At 45.4% G+C, this 14,426-nt stretch overlaps 1 protein-coding gene across 1 annotated transcript; it reads left to right on the top strand.

Moving 5' to 3' along the window:
- The first annotated feature begins 7,533 nt into the window (after nucleotides 1-7,533).
- On the top strand, nucleotides 7,534-10,347 carry LOC108101944 (CCAAT/enhancer-binding protein). Its single transcript, XM_017206529.2, has one exon. It carries the CDS (start codon nucleotides 8,108-8,110, stop codon nucleotides 9,470-9,472), a length of 1,365 nt encoding a protein of 454 aa, XP_017062018.1. The 5' UTR covers nucleotides 7,534-8,107; the 3' UTR covers nucleotides 9,473-10,347.
- The last annotated feature ends 4,079 nt before the right edge of the window (nucleotides 10,348-14,426 follow it).

Raw genomic sequence — 14,426 nt, 5'->3', positions numbered from 1 at the left:
GAGCAGTGGTTTTTAGTTATCAAAAAGTTGTATTGTTCTAGGATGAATATTGTATATGGATACATTTAGATATCATTCTGGTTGTTCAAATAAATAATTAAATTAAATTTAAATTGTTCTTTCAGGTAGTAAGTATCATATACGAAATATCTTTACTGTATATTGAGAATTAAAATAAATTACATTTTTAAGAACACCCCTTAGTGATCTTTCGCAGTGCATGGCGATGGAGCTCCTGGTCCTGCTGACATTTCATCATACTCACACGGCCCGACTCGCTGGCTCGTTGGCCTGGTCTAAGGTTCTCACAATTGTAGACGCGTTCTGTGCAGCGCTTACTAATTGGTTAGTTGGCTGCAGGCTGCAGTCTGCAGTCTGCAGTCTTCGGTCTTTCTCCGCCCCTTTCTCCCGGCGGAGGAGGAGGAGGAGGAGGAGGAGCAGTTGGCTGGCTCCAGTGCGGCTGTCTTTCTAGGCGAACGTCAGCCTGTCTGGCCGGGAACTCTTGGCCAGAAGCCTCCTGGCTCAGCTGGGAACAACTGCAACTGCAACTGCAACATGCTGTGCTTTTTGCCAATCGCTTTCCGAGGAATTCTCCTCGGCGAACATTTCTAATACTTAATTATTTGCCAGCCTTCGCTCGCCGTTCTACGTGCGGACATTTCAGCGATGGAGCGCTGCTCCTGCTCCTGCTCCTGTTCCTGGATTCCGCATTACGTAATCCTCCTTTACGGAATCCACCTTCAAAACGGTGCTCGGATCATCTGGGCACTGTATAGGTGTGCTCCCGAATATATTTTTAACTCGGAGGAACGGTTTGTTCCATTTACGATCTCGAACAACTTTTGATTTGCTGTTTTGGTTTTGGTTTGGCCCATGCAGCCAGCCAGATACTCGTATGTGTGCTTTTATATATAGACTTTTTGACTATTTATAGCGCTTCTTGGGCATTTGCCTTAAGCCAAAGCCAAAGTGTTTTAAATAGTCGAAATATGTAAATTTCTTTTTGGCCTCTTTTTTAGAATCATGAAAGTAAATCTGCAAGATGAGGTGTTGGAATTTGTAATATGGTGTGAGATTTGCTGGGGACTCAGAGGAGAAAGATGTTGACTTAGACTTTGTTATAAAGATTAAAGTCATAATTACAAATAAATTGTATTCATGTCTCTTATGCTCTTAATAGGTGAATCAAACTTTTCATAAAGAAGTTATAGCATCCTAGTAATTCTCTCAAAGAGTAAAGCAAATGTTGTGTACCGAAAAGCACGGCAAACAATTCCCCAGGCATTATTTAAAAATCAAATTCTATTATCCTCAAGCCCGCTTGATTTACACACTCGGGCACCCAGTCGCACTCCTTATAGAGACGCGATCCGAGATCGGGCCAATGAATACATACATATATCTGATTGAATACGCGAACGAGAACGGGGCACATGTGGCATGCATCACCAAAAACTCAGGTGTCTAATTGGGCGCTGGGGTGACAATGAACCACTTAACCAGCGAAGCCAACTCCGCCGCACTAAGCCACAGATTGACGAAAGCCGCCAACGCCGAGGAGCCTCAGCCTCAGCCTCAGTCAAGAGCCAAAAGCTAAGAGCCAAGAGGTAAGAGCCGGCTCAAAAGTCGAACCAATTGGCAATTGGTACAGGCGATCGCAATGTTTCTTGCCTCATGAATAACGCATAAGGATTGGGCTCGGGATCGGAATCGGAATCGAAATCAGGACTGGGCTCTCGTTCCCGGGGTTTTTCGAGGTTTCGGGGCAATTGTCTGGCCGTTTGTGTTACAATTTAAATAAAATTGCCGCTCCCTGGGCGAAAACAAAAGGAAAAGCAGACATCACTTGGGGTTTTGGGTTCTCTGCTTCTTCGGGCTTTAAGGTTCAGGTTCAGATTTGGGTTTCGGCTTTGGTTTTCTTTTGAGCCGCAGGGCAAGTACCGTTCCGTCACAGGAAACAAAAGCACCGCTACAATCATAAAACGATTAACAGGTCGTGACCGTTTCACCTGATTACCGGCAGTCCGGCAGTCCGGCAATCTCATTTGCATTCAAGGGCCACTCTTCGTCGACAAGTGCAGGAAGTTCGGGAGCTTCCTCTTTCCCCGTTCTAACTTCCTCGCCTTCCGCGCACTTCAATCCACTCAATATTTAATTATGAAAGTCAGAGGCAGGCGGGGATTGGTGCGTGCTTCGCATGGAAGTGGCTTGCCGAGGCGTGGAAGTGCTTTTTGGCCCGGCTCGCAGTCAAGTTTAGTCGGGAACGGGGCACTCGGACTCGGGGCCTCTACAAATTAGAACAGAATTATCCCACGCATCTCGGATAATGTACGCGAAATACTTGATCGATTGCCAGCGATCTATAGTTTGTTTCTTGCCCTGGCCAATGGCAACAACAGGAACAACAATCATGGCAGACAAGAGGATCGTCGCAGCAGACAGAAGTCGCAGAAAGCCGTCAGCGGAGGAAAACGGCAGAAATCAGCAGAAAACAGCAGAGGAGAGCAGCTTGGGATCTGCGGATCTGCGGATCCGTCGGATCGTCGGACGGCACAACAAATTTCAGCGCGTAGAACGGTAACTTATTTTTTCCTACCCGCTAACTAAGCGGTGTGCTGGGTAGATTGGGCTTGAAATAAATAGAGAACTTATTTCTAAGTAAATAATTTCTAAAGTAAATGATAGCGTACCTATTCACCTATTGATTTATATAATTTTAGCATAGTGAACAAATCGAATAAATCAATGCCATTTAATATATTCCTTAATAAATGGTATGGTTACTTTTAGGTACCCATCATTCGATTGGATCTCCTCGCCTGACTGGGGTCCACTTATTGTCAAGCTGCGCTGATGGAAGAGTCGGGGGACTGGGGGACTCGACCAGGCGAAGGAGTTGGAGGAGGAGGAGGCCACTGAGCGATGTCTCCAGCTTGGCTGTGATAAAATGTGCGTAAGTGATCAGTTGGAAGACAACGACTGCGACTGCGACTGCGATGGAGACTCGGATTCAGAACGAGGTTCAGACTGCCACTGCGACTTGGGGTTAAAATTCCTGGACTCTGCGATTCCGCGCGTTTTTTGCTGGCTACTGGCTGCTGCTTCCCAACTCTCTCGGCACTCGGCAGCATTTTAAAATTACAAGTATGTAATTTTGCTGAAATCAAGCGCTCATATGAAAATTCCACTGGCACTGCAGAGCTGTCGATCGATCTCGATCCGATCTCTCGGCCAATTGTGGGGCATTTTTAATTTGTGCCCGTGCACTTTTGCCTGGAAACCAGAGCAGCGGATTGCGGATTGCCGATTGCCGTGGAAGCGGACTGTGCGACCTTATCGCGCCCACTGTGCACAAATGCACACACAAAATGTCAATTCTGCGCACGTCGCTTCACCAGGCATCCCAATCAGTCGTGGCCAGGCCACTATATCCCCCCGATTCCCGTACTTCGATCCCCGATCCTCGATCCCCTCAAAAATCTGCGGAGAGGGTGGACCAGCTCCTCTGGTCCTCGCTGGACCTCGCTGGCCTCTGCTGGCTGGCAGCTCGTCATCATTATCTCTGCGCTCTGCCAACATCACAAATAATATGAGGAAAGCACACAAAAAGGCCAAGACAGTCGCGAATCCAGGGAGCAAGGGACTGCTGGCCTGCAAATAAACTATTTCAATCAATGCGTTTGTCGTCGGGCCATCGATCGCATGCCAAAGGTAGTTAGGATGAGTTGTGGGCTCTCCTCTTTCGCCTTTCGAGGTATTTTTGGGGTGGGTGGGGCTGCAATAGGACTCAAGGAGGAAAAGCTATGGATGAGTTTTCACATGACAAAAATAAAATACTTAGCTTAGCCTTACTTATCAAAAAGAAACATTGTTTTACATTTTTAGGAAATACGTGAAACAAAATAAGATAAGTTTATTCCATGGAATCTAAATCAAACTTGAGCCTTTAAAATTATAAGCATTTTAAATTGAACTTTTATTTGGCGCCATTAAACAAGCAGATGACTGCTTTTGAGCATGGAATCGCAGATATAGAGGGCGCCAGAGAGCTTATCGAACTGCTTGAGCAAAGCAAGCAGTTTATAAAACTATCGATTTTACATTGCGCGCCAAACTTACTTTAAATCATACAAATCGTAGTTTACTTTGTTAATATTAAAATATATATTGTGTTGAATAAATTGAAAACCACATTTTAAAACTATGCAAATAATCATTCAACAAAAGCAACACAAAGTACTCTTTTTAATATGAACACATTGAATGTTATTATATGTTCTACTTAAATGGAACTCAAAGCTTAAAGATTGTTTAATTTATTAATATTGCTTCCCATTGACTCATCGTCTCACATCTGGATCTCCAAATATATTTCCCCAAGCCCCAATTAGCGAAAACCCCGACCATTTCCACCTAATTGCAGTGTACTTAACACCATTTAGAATGCAGCCAGTTCGACGACCCCAAACTCTTTTCCTAAAGGGGATTCTCGTTCTTTGGCTCTGGCTGTGCTTCACTTCGCTTTCTGGCTTTCTGGCTTTCAGACTCTACTTCCACAGAAAGCGAGCCCGCTCCCTGTTCACCTTGTGCTGATGACTACAGAAATTAATAATATTTAGTGCTGATGCAAGGCGATTCGCCAATGAAAGTGGCTGGCCGGCTCTTCGGCGAAAAGTTTTCGCTGCCTGGTGCTTAGAAAAGTGCTCCCCGTTAACAGGGCCGTGAGAATAAATCGAGCCAGTCATCCAGCCCATCGACTCGAGTTCATTGCGATGGGGTTCAAATTTAAGGAAGTGCAGAATCGGTAACGCGTCACCGAGATAAGGTGACAGCAAATCGCGAAGCAAAACAAAAGCCAAAAACGCTGCCTAGAAATCAGTGGCCAAGACTCCCAATTATGATCGTGTTTATAAACACAATTGCTGTCTGATTTTTCGCCTCTGTCAGACAACTCTTTCTGCGGAGTGCAACGAACGCCACTCGAGTGGTGAATCGTATTTGTTTTGTTTACGCGCATTCGCATTCGCGTTCGCGGCTTTTGGCCGTCTTATCAGTCGTTTGCCAAAATATAATATATAAATACAACTCTTGGGCACTTTGCGCGTGGTCGTTTTCGACTGGCGTGTAAATACTCCCACGACTTACCTCTTGGAAAAGGGTTGAAATAGATCAAGCAGATAAGGAGGTGTTTTATATTTGGTCTTGGCTAGACTTTCACTGATTTTAGTATCAACAGGCTTAATGCATCTATGTTTGCTCGCGTAAAGACATAAACAAAGGGAAATTGTTTGGGGGCGGGTGGAATTTGCATACTCTAATCTTATCAGGGTTAACACCTTCGAGTTTTTAAAATATTTCATTCTATAAAGGCAACTTGAGTTGTTAAAAAAAACGAAAGTGTGTTTAAATAGATCTCTTTCTATTTAGGCTCTAAGTGTACACAAAATATAATAACTAAGCTGAAAACTTTCAAATGGATTAAAGTTAATGTGTATCAAATACTTCCAGAGGAATCATTTTCTACTCGCGGGTGAAAGACCACATTTTACCAGTAGCTTTCTTTGGTTTACTGACCAGTAGTTCCGCAATAAATGGATTGATAAGATAAAAACAAAAATCTTCTTGCCTCATTTAAATGACAGATTTCATCAGCCTTCCCAGCTGATAAACCCTGATCGATATCGGCCGATTCTTGGGTAATATCACCCCATAATGCAATCCCCGAAGAACAATAAGGGTGCAGTTGAGTTCGTTTTGAAACACTCGCATGTTATATTATATATCTTTTGTGGACGTACAAGGAAGCACAACTTTTGCACAATCTTCGATGTAGTCATCGATATCGACGATACAACCAATCCGCTGCAATAACTTGACTGATAACGGAAAGGAGAGAGGCTGTCCTGTCATCGACATCGGAATACCCTCTTATCGTGCAACTGCGCACGGGGCGTATGATTAATAAAATCCAAATAAACAAAAGGTAGATACACAGCGAAAAAAAATAAGTAGAGGAGCAAGGGAGGAGAGGAGGGAAGAAAGAGGCGCACCTTCGGAAAGTAAACGACAACTTGACCCAAATTAAAGACACGAAAACTCAGGAGGCGAGAGTAAAAATGTGAGCGAAGAGAGCCAGTGACAGAGACAGCTTTTACAAATCGCTGCATTTAAATAAACAAAACTACGAGGCGTGCTAATTTTTATGAATTTCATAACACGACTTTAATTTAAATAAGACAACGCTGCGTATTCGTATTACGTGAAAGCTCTCTGATGCGTTGCGACTGCGAAGTCACGCATGCGCGCCAAAATAAACCCAAGTCCCCCGAAAGCCAACTGCACTTCTGCGCCTTACTTCTCCATTTTTAAGGCGAAAAAGAGTCCAAACACAAATCGGAGTGGGCAAGGCCCCGAATTGGGGGGTCGGGGGTCGGGGGTTACGGGGTGGATCGCCGGTTTATGCGGGCGTGGTGTTGTTGTTCCTTCGCTTTTTTGTTGGTACACGAGTGAGCAGCTCTTGCTGCCGCTTCTCCCAAAAAGCAAACGAAAATGAAAGCGAGAGCCCCAAAAAAAAAGACGCTGGCTGCGCAGTCGGCGTTGTCTCTTGTTAATGTGTGTGTGTGCTTCTTGGTTTCTTCGAGTGTGCGTGCTTTTTAGTCTCCCTTTGTGTGACGTCACGCGATCGAGCGAATAACGGTGCATTGAGTTTTTTGATGAAATCCACAACTGCATATTTTAGCTTCACAAGTGGTAAACAATTCTAGCTTAAACTAAAGATTTAGCCACATTTACATACAAACACAGAAACAAATATTTGTATATTCTTAAATAAAATAATTCTTGTGTATAAAATAATATTTTTTAAATTTATTTCATAAGTGGGAGATATTCAAATGAATTACTAAAACTTGTTTCTTATCGGGTTGTAGATCTCTATTACCCTTTTCAATAAAATAATCATAGGCGTGAAAATCAAACCATCGCATATATTTATATGTACTTTAAATTACATACTGTTAAAAAATTGTTTCCCCTTAAACCATTTATTTCTATTTACCATAAGCGCCACTACCAAAACCCCAATATCCATCTTATTTTCGATTAATGGCTTGCACTCTTGCTTTTGCCCGCGGCAGTAAAAACAAGAACTTGTCAAGTGAACTGCCTTGCGACGAGAGTAAAAGTGATTGGGAAAAACTCTTGCTTTTTTACCTGATCTTGGCTCTCGCTCTCATCCACAGGTAGTTGCTTTAGCCGCTGCCTTCTGTTGTTGTTTTTGCTTTTGCTTTTGCTGGTGCTTTTGCTTTTGCCTCTGCTCTGGCTTTTTCGGTCGCTGTAAAGGCAGCGCAGTAACGGCGCCGTCGACGTCTTTTTGGGGCTTTAATGGCCAGGCGGTACTGCGCCAGTGTGTGTGTGTGTGTGCGCGCTGTGTTCGTTTGTGTGTGTGTGTGTTACATGCGCTGTCCGCTCATTTTCTTTTTCTTCGGCTGCGTCGCTGCGCCAAAGACTTTTTCACTTTGCCGCGTTCGCATTTTGTCACAGTTACAATTTACCATTTGTCGGCGGCGGACGCGCGCTCTCCTCCTCGCTTGAAACCACAAGCAAGCCCCAAAGAAAAGCTCGCTCAGCTAACGGTTCTTCAGGAGCGTTTCTAACACCACCACACACACACACCGACACAGATACAGATACACACCAGCAGAAGGCAGCAGCGTCGGGCCGTCTCGTATAAAATCTGTTGCATCACTGCTGCGGCACTTCAGTCGTTCGAACGCGTGCGGCCGGAGAAGTGCAGTTAACAAATAAATAAAAAGTTCACAAATAACACCAACAACAACAACAACAAGAACTGAAATCAAGCAAAAATGCTCGGCTGCAGTGACCACTTAGGCAGCCTAAAATGAAGCTTGGCGCGTTCTGAAGTCGCGGATAAACAAACATTTCCAAAGACCCTCTTACCTCAGTGCAATGCTTCAGGCCCCCCAAAAATAAATAAAAACAAAGTTGAAATCCAAAATCTGAACTAAGCCGAAACGATAACGAAAAAGCAGCCAAAATTAACGCTCTACAAGGCATCAAGATTCTACCCTCCTTCGCGCAACTGAAAATGCTGAACATGGAGTCGCCGCAGATGTACGCCGATGCCGTTCAGACATTGGCCCAGCTGGACCTCAAGAAGGAGCCTCCGCTGCAGCAAGCCACCATTGGCCAGATCACCCTGACGGCCATGTCCACGGCGCAGCAGCAGCAGCAGCAGCAGCAACAGCAGCAGCAACAGCAGCAACAGCAGCAGCAGCAACAGCAGCAGCAGCAGCAACCTCAGCAGCAGACGACCGACGCGAACAACAACACTTCGCAGGACGCGGCCCTCCTGGTGAAGCAGCACGCCATGCACCAGATGCAACAGGTCGCCGCGCTGGGGAACAACAACAACCTGTTGCAGAAGCAGATGCTGCAGCAGTACACCACGCAGACGGACCTGGACGAGCTGACCACGCAGGAGATCACGCTGGACCTGCAGCACCTGATCGACGACCAGTTCCGCGACACGGAGACCCTGGGCATCTTCAGCGACATGGTGACCAGTCCGGGCGGCCTCTCGGCCACCTTGCCGCCCAGTGGCATGGTCTCGGCGGCGGCGAAGGTCCTGCAGCAGCAGACGCTGCGCAACCAGCACGGCTACGGCAACAGGGGCGTCGGCGGCGGAGGGGGAGGCGGGGCGCTGGCCTACATGCCCCAGCCCGTGCACGCCACCTACAACAACTCGAGCGACGAGAACAGCTCCGTGGGCTCCGACTCCAGCACGATCAAGGAGGAGCCCATCGACCCCGAGTACAGGCGGCACCTGCAGGAGGCGGCCAACCAGCAGGCGGCCTTCATGGGCGGCGGCGGGGGGCTGTACAACGGCTACGGGGCGGCGGCCAACGGGCTGGCGGGGGCGGGCAACCCGCTCAACGGGGGCAGCTCCACGCCCAGCAGCAACGGGAGCAACGGCAGCACGGGCAGCAGCAGCAGCGGCGGCGGAGGAGGCGGGCAGTTCACCAACCTGACCACGGCCAACGTCCTGGCGCACCACAACCTGCCCCACCTGGCGGCCGCCGCGGGGGCGCAGCACCTGCTCAAGCAGCACAGCAAGCTGCACGCGCAGCAGCAGCAGCAGCAGCAGCAGCAGCACCGCAAGCACAGCAACAAGCACGTGGACAAGGGCACCGACGAGTACCGGCGGCGGCGCGAGCGGAACAACATCGCGGTGCGGAAGAGCCGCGAGAAGGCCAAGGTGCGCTCGCGGGAGGTGGAGGAGCGGGTGAAGAGCCTGCTCAAGGAGAAGGACGCGCTCATCCGGCAGCTCAGCGAGATGACCAACGAGCTGCAGCTGCACAAGCAGATCTACATGCAGCTCATGAACCACGCGAACCCCGAAGTGAGTCGCGTGTGCCGCAGCTTCCTCAACACCAACGACCACTCGCTGTAGCCGGGATACCAATATGCCAGGATGTAAGGATGCGAGTGTATGTGTGACTGCCTGAGTGCCCGAGTGCCTGTGTAAGTGCGCAAGTGCGTGTGTGTGTGAGAGACTCTGTTAAATCAAAGATTCAAAACGCTGTGTGGGTAGCTCGTAAGGACCATTTATCCCGCTCTCCATTTTCTTCTACTTATGAAACTCTCGAGCTGGTTGCAACCGAGGAAAGCTTGCAGCCATCTGAAAGTTCTTCTGCCGAAACCTCTGGCATTCCTTTGTACATTTTCTTCTGATCCCCAACAAGCCCCCTTGTTATCATTGTAAAGCATATTTTTGTACTTAATTCTAACGACTGTAACATATATTTCGCACATTTTTATACCATAATCGTATACATTATATCTTATCATAAAGTTAAGCCAAAGAAAAATGTTAAAAATATTTATGTAAAAAAATAACACGCAGGAAAGAGAGAAAACGTAAAATACAAAAATCGAAAACAGAAAATCGAAACCTATTTATACGCATCTAATTCAAATTTGTACATTTCTTTATTCTGGTGTGCGGCTTTGCTCTATGCTTAATGCCACGCCCACTCCCGCTGGCCAGCCCCTGCTTGAGACACAAACACTAGCAAATCTTTAGTTGTTAAGCCGACCGCCCGGAGGATCGGGAAACCGCTTTACCTGCACGAAGCCCCGAGGAAACCCTGCCCCCAAGTAACCAATATCCAATATCCTGCGAATCCTGCCAGCTGGTGGGACTCGCTCTGAGAGCGTAGAAGATATGAATGCTATTAATTTGTAAGGCCAACGCAATGTTCTCATTTTAATTTATATATCGTAAATTAAATATACACAAACAACAAAGAAAACTGTAAAGCAAATCTAAATAAATTAAATAAAATTTACAATATACAAAGAAACTGTTTGTCATGCGTTTTTATTACTTTTCAGTTCTTAGGTTAAACTTTTCCCATTAAAAAATGCTTATCTTTATATGGTTTCCCATTGATGAGGTTTCATACACCATTTATATTTCAGTAAAATAAATTTTCTTGGTAATTACTTTTTAACAAGAATGGTTTTAAGAAACCTAATGGCCTTGCCCACTTTATTATAGTCTCTTGGTTAATTTTTAATTTTCACAAATCACCCCGAATCTGCAATTAGCCCAAAACAATATGTGAAGTGAAAAGGCCTGCCAAAAAATGTCTAATAAAATGTCGGCCATATTTAGGCGAGAAAAGCGGTCCGTTGGGGGCCGAAGATCAGAAGATCAGAAGACCAGAAAGAGACGCACAGAAGCGCCGCACGAGGAGGCTGGGGGAAGGGCCTTTCTTCTGGGCTGTGGGCTGTCTTCTGGGGGACAAATAAGACACGGCAATGCATTCGGGCTGCCAGGCGCGACAGCTGGGACAGCAGGGGGCACAAAGGGAGTGTCGGCCCGCCAGACAATCGCGAGGCGGCCGTGTTGACACAATTTGACAGTAAGACAAACCCGAAACGAAAAGCAAATTTATAAACGACAGAGCGCAAAGAATTAATGCAACTCGAGAAACCGACAAATTAACGCGCCAGAGAAAGCCCAAACAAAAGCCAAAAACCAAAAACCGAAAAAAGTAAAATAAAAACGCATGCCAGCCGACCTGAGGCAGATAATCACTTACAGACATTTGGGCTCGAGCTAAGCCCTTTTGGTCCGAAAACCCAAGGCGGTGGCCGTACTTTCTTTCCATCTGTAAACGGATCTTGGTCAACTGCTGCTGCGTGCGCCCAATTTGTCTAGCTGCATTGTTGAGTACTTTGATTGATGAAAGCTAATTGCGCATGCACTCTAGCTCGAGCCGAAAAGTGAAATTGCTTTGAGCTTGTGGGTGTCGCTTGGTAGCCGCAAACCCCCGAAAACCAGAAAACCAGAAAACCTCAATTTTAAGCTCGACTTTGATAAGGGTTCTAAGCTGCTTACGGTGAAAGTGGCCCCTGCTCCCCGCTGATTGGAAAAGGGAATGCAGATGCATCTGCGTTTTGGCAGGGGACCGAAAATTGCCGCACAATTACTGCCAAACTAAGCGCCAAGCGACCACGAGGCGTATGAGTTATGAGCGGCGGCCGCGAGATGCGATAAATTTGCAACTGCAACCAGCGGATGGGGTGGCAAGCACAATTTTTGCCTGTCTACCTGTGCGACGCGCTGATAAATGCTAATTGCCCCAATGAAAGAGGCGTGTGTAGAAACGTTGACAGGACTTAAATTAGGAGGTAAAGCGATTTTAGGGAGTGAGGGAGGGGGTATTGAAATATGTACCTATATCAATCATAGTAATCATGAATGGAAATTATTTAAGTCTGATTTGCTTGGTTATTTTTGTGGTGCAACTTACAATTTGAAAGTGATTTAGAATACTTTATTTACTGTACAAACTAGTTAGTTACATAAATTAGTCAATCTCTGAACAATTTTAATGGTTATTAAAGTTGAGAAATTGGATCGCATCGATAAGCTTCACTTTCGGTTTCTGAGGTGAATAGCTGCAGATCCCGACTCCCGATCCATCTCGATTCAGTTGTCATCCAATCCATCTTTCACACTCCAGTTCCACTTTGTCCGCTTCGCATTGTTGTGCCTCCGCGGCTCCTCATCTCTGAGTTAGCTGCAGCGACTATAAAAGCCATAACGGAAAAAGTGGGTTACTTCATTTTTATTTTCATGCCCCAACACGGCGAAAGAGAGAGAGAGTAGAGAGAGAGAGAGGGGGAGAGAGAGACCAACTTTACATCTATCCATCTATCTTTATTTTTTCTTTTTAGCACAGATTGAGTAATAGTTAGTTGTTTGGCTTATATCTTAGAGCCGGGCTTCGTTCCCTCTCTTTTGTGTTTGCGTTCGCCTGGCAACGACGATCGTGTGGCCAACACAGTGGTTTCACTTTCTATGCCGACTTCGACTTCGACTGCGACTGCGACTTGCTTTTGCTATCTAATACAGCCGCCGCAACAACAATGGGGCATCCAGTTGCACAGGGAGAAATTGTGCAGGCTTTTCTTGGACAACAGGGAACTTTTATGTGCATGATCGAACCAATAATAAAAGCAACTGCAAAAGGAATCTTTTGGTTATGGGATCACAAAATCAGTACCTATAGGGCAAACCTTTTCTCTCAGTGCAGCTACAACAATCTACTGACGCTCACCTCTTTTTCTTCGCGCTTTGTTGTTTTCTTTCCACAATACAGCGACTATTTTCTTTTCGACGACGCCATGTTGGCCGCAGAGTCTAAGTCTTGGGACCCAGACTCAAACTCAAACTCAAAGGCAAACGCAAAGCGAACCCAGGCCCAAACCGAAGCTCTGAAACTCTGGCTGAGATTCAGCCTCACTCTCGTTGTATCTTGTATCTGCATTTGTATCGGTATCTGTATCTGAGTGTGGGGGTTATGTAATAGCCGACTGCTGCTGCTGTTGTTGCTGTTGCTGCTTTAAAGATGCCTTTTCTTTTGTTGGGCTGTCTGCTCTGCCTGATGACCAAGTTAAGATATTATGTTCGTTATGTTGCGCTTATTAACGTGGCCCACAAAAATTGTTTAACGTTTTGTTTGGCCTAAACGAATTTTCCGTTATAAATCAAGCGTACCACGCAAAATAGAGACATTTTGTGGCGCTGGCCAGATGGTAAACCATCAAACAAATTGCTCGGCCAAAGTGACCCACAGACGAAAATGATATTCCAGCCTCCCTTCGATATTTTCCTTACGCAACTCGTCGAGTGGAAATGCTATCCATCTACCTACCTTCTCTCGCTCCAATCAGTCGGCACTGCCATTTGAAACAATTACCCAGCTCCGGCGGACATTAAAAAGAAATAATTTTACGCATAGTAAAAGTATCTTTTGGGAAAAGTGGCCCACCCTTAGGGAATATAAAAACAATTTATGGGCCTAGTTGGGCATTTACATGTCAAGCGAAAGGGGAAAGAAAACAGTAGTAGAAGGGCCAAAATATAATGGTTTGTTCAAAAACATTCCTAGCAATAAAAAGAAGTGACTTTAATTACAATCCTTTATAACCAAGAATATGTTATATTATGTATTAATATGAAATATTAAATATTGAATATTATATCGAATGCTTTTTAGAGTCGATTATATTAAATGAATCTCCAGCCAGGTGCAAATATAAATACGTAAAGTTTGTAGAACACTCCCTCAATAAAAGGCAATCCAATAAATAGCAAAAAATCAAAAGAAAGCTAGAGGAAAAGAGCGAGACAAAAGAAAACTAAATCTAAACCACTCACCCAAAGACCCATTGGCCTACTTTTCTTACAGAGCCCAGCAACAACAATAAAAATATAAAAAATGCTAGAAAATAATCTCAACGCCAACACACGCACACATGGCTAATCAACGCGTATCTGTGTGTTGGTGCGTCAAAATTTACAAGGGGCGCCCTTTTCGAAAAAAAGTCGAAAAAGAGACGAAGTCTTCCAAGAAAGCTGCGCGCGCTTCTATTTTCAGTTGCGCGTTGGCGTCGCCGTCTTTATCAATCTAAGGAGGGGGTGCTAGGGGGCGGGTGAGGGGGCGGGGCGGTTACTTATCTTAGGGCAAGACCTGCGTCCGTTGAGCGAAAGAGATGGCGACTGCTGCCAAAGGGCCAGACACTTGTTGCAAGCAGAACGCCCGACCAAAACAGAGCAGCAACAACAAATTGACCCAATTTTCCGAAATTTTTTCCTTCACTGCACACAGATACAAACAACACAATACAAACAAACCTAAATATGCGCCCTGAAGTCATAAAGAAGTATATACGCACTGAAAACAAAGTGTATGCACTACTTACCATTTCAGAATTGTGATCATTCAATAAATTGTTAAGCAGAAAAGAAAATTTGCACTTAAATTATTTGTAAGCAATTAAATTTTATAATTATTGTAAATATGTTTATTTTATAAAAACAATTCAAA

This window comes from Drosophila ficusphila, unplaced genomic scaffold, assembly GCF_018152265.1.
Source record: "Drosophila ficusphila isolate 14025-0441.05 unplaced genomic scaffold, ASM1815226v1 contig_414, whole genome shotgun sequence".
NCBI lineage: Eukaryota > Metazoa > Arthropoda > Insecta > Diptera > Drosophilidae > Drosophila > Drosophila ficusphila.
This window is presented reverse-complemented; position numbering and strand designations above follow the sequence as displayed.

Coding starts and splice junctions, on each gene's coding strand:
- LOC108101944 (XM_017206529.2), top strand. CDS start 8,108: ATGCTGAACATGGAGTCGCCGCAGATGTACGCCGATGCCGTTCAGACA.